Source organism: Canis aureus, chromosome 19, assembly GCF_053574225.1.
Source record: "Canis aureus isolate CA01 chromosome 19, VMU_Caureus_v.1.0, whole genome shotgun sequence".
Lineage (NCBI taxonomy): Eukaryota > Metazoa > Chordata > Mammalia > Carnivora > Canidae > Canis > Canis aureus.
Genome location: NC_135629.1, coordinates 42,798,836 through 42,804,835, shown reverse-complemented (window position 1 = coordinate 42,804,835; position 6,000 = coordinate 42,798,836). Strand labels below are relative to the sequence as shown.

The 6,000-nt window shown below is 45.1% G+C and overlaps 1 protein-coding gene across 9 annotated transcripts in view; it reads right to left on the bottom strand.

Moving 5' to 3' along the window:
* Positions 1-709: 709 nt before the first annotated feature.
* Positions 710-6,000, bottom strand: part of KIF9 (kinesin family member 9) — a 55,874-nt gene continuing 50,583 nt past the window's right edge. For all 9 annotated transcript variants that reach the window (XM_077859101.1, XM_077859106.1, XM_077859102.1 and 6 more), the window contains one exon: positions 710-4,778. In XM_077859101.1, the coding sequence (XP_077715227.1) occupies positions 4,728-4,778 (51 nt within the window). In that variant the 3' untranslated portion in view covers positions 710-4,727. The remainder of the gene's footprint in view (positions 4,779-6,000) is intronic.

Here is a 6,000-nt window from a genome sequence, read left to right as displayed (position 1 = left end):
TAGCGCCACCTTTAGCCCAGGGCGTGGTCCTGGAGACCCAGGATCGAGTCCCACGTCAGGCTCCCTGCATGGAGCCTGCTTCTCCCCCTGCTTCTCCTTCTGCCTGTGTCTCTGCCTCTCTCTCTCTCATAAATAAAATCTAAAAAAATAAAAAATAAAAATAAATAAAATCTTAAAAATAAATAAACTCCTGTGTCTTGGCCCAAAGCCTGTGCTCTACCACTACCTCGTATTGCCTCAGGAAAATGTAGCCCACTATCAAGAGTCAAGTCCAGAGGAGACTCTTCGGCCCTAGCTGACAGCAGTGGGGGGGTGGGGAGGGTGGTGGCCCACAGGTGGATTGGAATCTCCATAGGATGCCAGAGGAAATAGTAACGGAGGTGTCTGAACCCTCCAGATTAAAGATCAGAACTACCCAGTTCTTTGTCTTATCTTGAATCTCTGAACTTTAGAAAGAAACCTTGGATGCTATATTGGTCCAATATTATCATTATATTGTTATTATATGATTAAAAATCAGGGATCCCTGGGTGGCGCAGCGGTTTAGCGCCTGCCTTTGGCCCAGGGCGCGATCCTGGAGACCCAGGATCGAATCCCACGTCGGGCTCCCAGTGCATGGATCCTGCTTCTCCCTCTGCCTGTGTCTCTGCCTCTCTCTCTCTCACTGTGTGCCTATCATAAATAAATAAATAATTATACCATTAACCACTTTAGATATTTTGTGATATTATTTTACTGATAATTTCACTAATTACACCAACCATCTTTTTTTATGTTGGTTCCATTTATCTATGTGTGCATTTGTATTCTTTCGGGGAAGCCCCAGGATACAGTGGACAACATGCCTCAGAGATGTCCCATCCAAGGGAAAGGAGGTTAGGGTACTCAACCACCAACTTATACATTGAGGGTTGCTCCTCAGTGTGTTAACTCCCTGGCATTTGGGCCCCCTTTGCAGCAAATAAGCACCTACAGTTGAGAAAGCCTTTATGTAAAAAGTGGCAGATGCTTTTGGTAGGAACCCACTAGCAGGAATGGCAAGTGCAAGGTCTATGATCAAGGCATGACAGTATCTGCTCCAGAAGGTGACATTTAAGCAGACTTGAAGGAAGTCAGAGTGAGCCATGTGGACATCTGAGAGATTTCAGGTAGAAGTAGCCAATATGTCTGAGGAACAGTGAGGAGGCCCACATGGCTGGAGCAGAATGAGCAAGGGGGCAGAAGAGAGAAAAGAGTAAAGTCACAGGAGGCAAGATCATGTAGGACCTTCCAGCTGTTTTAAAGAATTGGATGGGATTCACTCTTGAGAGAAACAGGAACCGTTTCAGGTTTGAAAAGACGAGTGATGTGGTCGAACTTTCAAAAGGATCGACCAGGCAGCTGTTTTGGAAATGGACTATAGAAGAGCAGAGGAAGGAGAGGACAAAGGAAGTTGCCACAATATCCAGGCAAGACAGGACGGTGGCTTAGATCAGAGTCAGGGCAATAGAAGTAGGGAGGAGTGGTCAGATTTTTAATGCAGTAGGAAGATAAGGTCTATTGAATTTCTTGACAGATCTGATGGGGACTGTGAGAGGAAAAGAGGAGTTTAGTATAAAACTAAGTATTTAGCCTGAGCAATTGAGCTGAGCTAAGGGAGGTTGTGAGTGGGGCATATTTGGGGGACAATTAGGCATTTAGCTTTAAACATGCTGCTTTGTAGACGTCTTAATAGACATTCAAATGGAGATACCAAATTAGCTGTTGGCTGTAGAGGTTTGGAAGTTCCAGAGAGCAGTCTAGGCTAGATGTATAAGATTGAGAATTAGTATATGAACGATGCCTAAAGCCAGGAGACTGGATGTGCTCACCAAGACAGTAATCATCCTGGGATCTCCTCTGCATCTGTGATTTCATGTATACTGGAGCTTCTCATTCTGTCTACCACATCTCTTAGCCACACTTTCAGTTTTAATCTTGCCATCCCTCTGTTTCATTCCAAGCAAATTCTTCAGATCCAACATCCAGGTCACTCACTCTCTCTTTTGCTGTTTCTAGTCCGCCATTTTAACTTTTAAAACATTTTTTCACTTCTAAAAGTTCTGCTTTTTATTTTTTATTTTAAAGTTCTGCTTTTTTTAAAAAAAAAATCTGTGACCTATTTGGAGAGCCTTTATCATATTGATTCCTACTTTTGTCTTTATTTAAAACATACATATATGTTGTATAATCTTTATTCAATAATTTGTTATCTGATCACACTCTCATTTTGCCTCCGCTATGACAGGTTGTTTCTGCATGTGCATGGGCACACATGTGCATGCACATATGTGTGTGTTTAGTCTTTGGAACTCGTGTTTACTAGGGAATGCTGTGTGGCTTGGTAAAGAGCAGGTGTAGATTTTTTTTATTTGATTCTACTAGGTGTTTCAGCCTTGGGCTAATTTTTATGCTAATTTCTCAGCCTAGTGGTTCCTGGACCACACTGTAAATCTGAATCTAAACCTATACATGGTTACAAATTCTCATAGGACCTGTTCCCCCTTATCTCTGGGAACATCTTCCCCAAAAGTGGGGAAACTTTTTCTAGCTTACCTCTTCATCAAGGATGAAGCCTTCAAGGTGTCAGCTTTATGCAAAGGGTCCCATTTCCAACTTCCTATGGGGCATGGGCCAAAGTCTTATTTCTCATGCTTTTGTGGACATTACATCATGGGCAACAATCCACTCACACATTTCTATCGCCAGCGGCCACATCCAGTTCACATGCTGACCACTCTGAGTTTTCATTTCTCCAGCTCCTAGCAGTTCCCTTTCTTTCCTTCAAATTTAGCTTTGCGTTTAAAAGAATTTCTACTTGAGCCAGAATTTCTGTTGCAGGAGTGTTCTCAGGTTATCTTATCTGTTATATGATGGAATTGGAAGTCCCCTCGGGTGATTTTGTGGTTGGATTAGGTCGGCAGGAACTATTTTCTAGAACAACAGGCCCATTTGAGTGGACATGATGCTCCCTAGCTCCCTATCATGTTGGAAGCATCTGCTCCTGCAAGGAGTTTGTGTGGAGTGATCTACCAAGCACCATCCTGGCTTATTCCGGTGGCCCTGCCCACGTTGATGATTACTTGTTTCACATTGTGCCAGAGAGGCCTCTGTGGTAATGAATTAGCTAAAGACAAATGTGCCCAACTGCCATGACAGAGGCCCAGCTTGCCCTGGCCAGCAGGCCCCAAGACTGGCTGTCCAGGAATCCTGTGGAGCAATGTCCCGCAAGGCCATGCCATTCCAGCCTGTGGCAGGGAATGAAGGGAAGGGGGATTGGTAATGCCACAGTTTCTTCCTGTAGCTCCAACATGATGATAACCTGTTTGCTATGCTCTATTTCCTGAGGTGTCCCAAAGACCTAGGAACCCCAAACAAGTCTTGGTAAGAGCAGGAGCAGCCAAGAAAGGAAAGAATCAGAACTCTCTGCCTAAGGTCTCCACTAACTGGGAGGGTAGACAGAGCTCAGGCAGGCTTGTCTATTTGGCCACAATCACAGGAAACACAAGGACTAACCAACAGGGCTATGTGCACATTGTTAGTGCTGATCAGTGACAGTCCCTGTGTGTGGCAGCCAGGGGGGTGAAGTTGGGGCACTTCAAATCTGCTCTGCAAAGCCTTGGCAAGGTAGGAGTCTCTGAAAGCTGTTTTAGAATCATTGTGTGTCAGTCAGTGAAAGAGAAAGCAGCTGAAAAGGAAGAAGACAGGGACCCCACGGATGCCTTTCTACTTCCTCTTTTCCACAAACCCCCATCCATTTGCTCACTGATGGGCTGAAGGTCAGAATCACTGAAGTCATCCAGTCCAACCTTCTATCCAGTGCATGTTCTGCAGCCTCCTTGCCAGAGAGCCTCCCACTATGGGGCTCTTCTGCTAATTTCATGGCAGGACTGCTCTCATTTTAAGCCTCTTATTTTGAAATAAAAATCTGCCTTTCAGGGGATCCCTGGGTGGCTCAGTGGTTTAGTGCCTGCCTTTGGCCCAGGGCACGATCCTGGAGTCCCGGGATCAAGTCCCACGTTGGGCTCCCGGCATGGAGCCTGCTTCTCCCTCCTCCTGTGTCTCTGCCTCTCTCTTTCTCTATCATAAATACATAAATAAATAAATCTTTAAAAAAAAAATCTGCCTTTCAGCCATTTCCACCTAGACTCATTCCTCTTCTGGTTGCTGAGGAAGGAGGGCCTCCAGTGAACTGGCTTAGGAGCACAGGATGCCCTAACAGAACCTAAAGTGTGAAGGAGCTGCGAGAACCAGGGCTCCTCAGACCCAGTTCACCCCCAGGATGTCCATCTGGGGAAGGAAAGGGGCCGACCAGTGGGACAAAGCTGTTCTAGGAGTGTAGCTGAGCTTTCTCACTTTCTCATGGGAGACTCCATTCTGACCCCACCTGAACAAAGGGAAGACATCCTTCTGAACAGGAAATAAAAAGCAAGTTCTTGAGTGAGCATCAAAAGTCCAGACTAGGAAGTTATTTTATCCTGTCTCTGCATATAAGACAATGAGTTGAAACCCAAAGTGTTCTGTGAAGGTGAGCAAGAGTATCCTGTGAAGGATGTTCCTGTTGGGAGGCAGGTCACTGTGAGTTCCCCGGACTGGGCCCCAGCCTTGGAGCAGAGGGCCTGGAACTCTGGGCAGGTGGTATAGCAGCTCCACTAAAGCAGGTGGGAGTTACTGGGGGTCTTGTCCTTCAAGGCACTGATGATGAAGCCTTATTTTCTGTGTGCCTGCTGGAAGCCCATCATGGTTTTCAAGTAATTGTGCTAGACACAGAAAAGGAGAGAAAACAGGAATTGATTAGGAGGTATGGACTTAAGACTCAGAAGTCTTGCCACTTATATCCACCCCATTAATTCTTCCTGCAAACATCACAGTTTGAGGATAAGAATGCCCTCTGACCAGCCCCAATTCTGTGAGAAATAATGTTCCAACCCCTTTCATTTTTTTCTCCTAAAGAAAGTGTGTAAAACTGTTTTAAAATGGTGTGGCAAGTATGTCTGTTTTTTTTTTTTTTTTTTTTTTAAGATTTTATTTATTAGAGACAGAGAGAGAATGAGGTGAGGGGAAGGACAGAGGGAGAGGGAGAAGTAGACTCCCTGCTGAGCAGAGAGCCCAATGTGGGGCTTGATCCCAGGACCCTGGGATCTGCCCAAAGGTAGATGCTTAACTAACTGACTGAGCCACCCAGAGGCCCCCCAAAATGGTGTTGAAGGCCTGTTTAAAAGGAAGCATGTATGTTTCAAGGGCCCAATTGAAAGTTTTTGGCAAGAATTAGATACAAAAAGTAAAGAGGTTTCTGTCTTCAGAGGGGTGGGCACACATGTACCCTGAAGGGCCCTCCCTCCACAAACCAACTCAGGGTTCATAAATTCTTCCCTTCTAAGGCACTGCTTGGCTCTCAGAAAGCAGGTCGACTAGAAACACTGGGCAGTAGGCAAGTGAATGCAAAATTCAATCTGAAATGTGGGTATGAATTCAGACCCCCCACAGCATAGGGAACTGAAACTGAAGCTTCCATATTAAACTGGAATTCCTGGGATGCCTGGGTGGCTCAGTGGTTGAGCATCTGCCTTTGGCCCAGGATGTGATCCTGGCATCCAGGATCAAGTCCCACATCAGGCTCCTTGCAGGGAGCCTGCTTCTCCCTCTGCCTGTGTCTCTGCCTCTCTCTCTTGCTGTATCTCTCATGAATAAATAAATACAAATCTTTAAAAAAATAAAAATAAAAAAATAAACTGGAATTCTTTTTCTCCCTCCAATGTTTTTATTCTGGTAAAATAGATATTACATAAAACTTACAAAAAACAAACAACTTACCATCTTAGGGAGCCCCTAGGTGGCTCAGTTGGGTCAGGCTCCCTGCTCAGCAGGAGTCGGCTTTTCCCTCCCCCTGCTCTTATACTCTTGGTCACTTTGTCTCCCTCTCAAATAAACAAAATCTTAAAAACAAAACAAAACAAAACAAAACCCACAACCCTTACTATT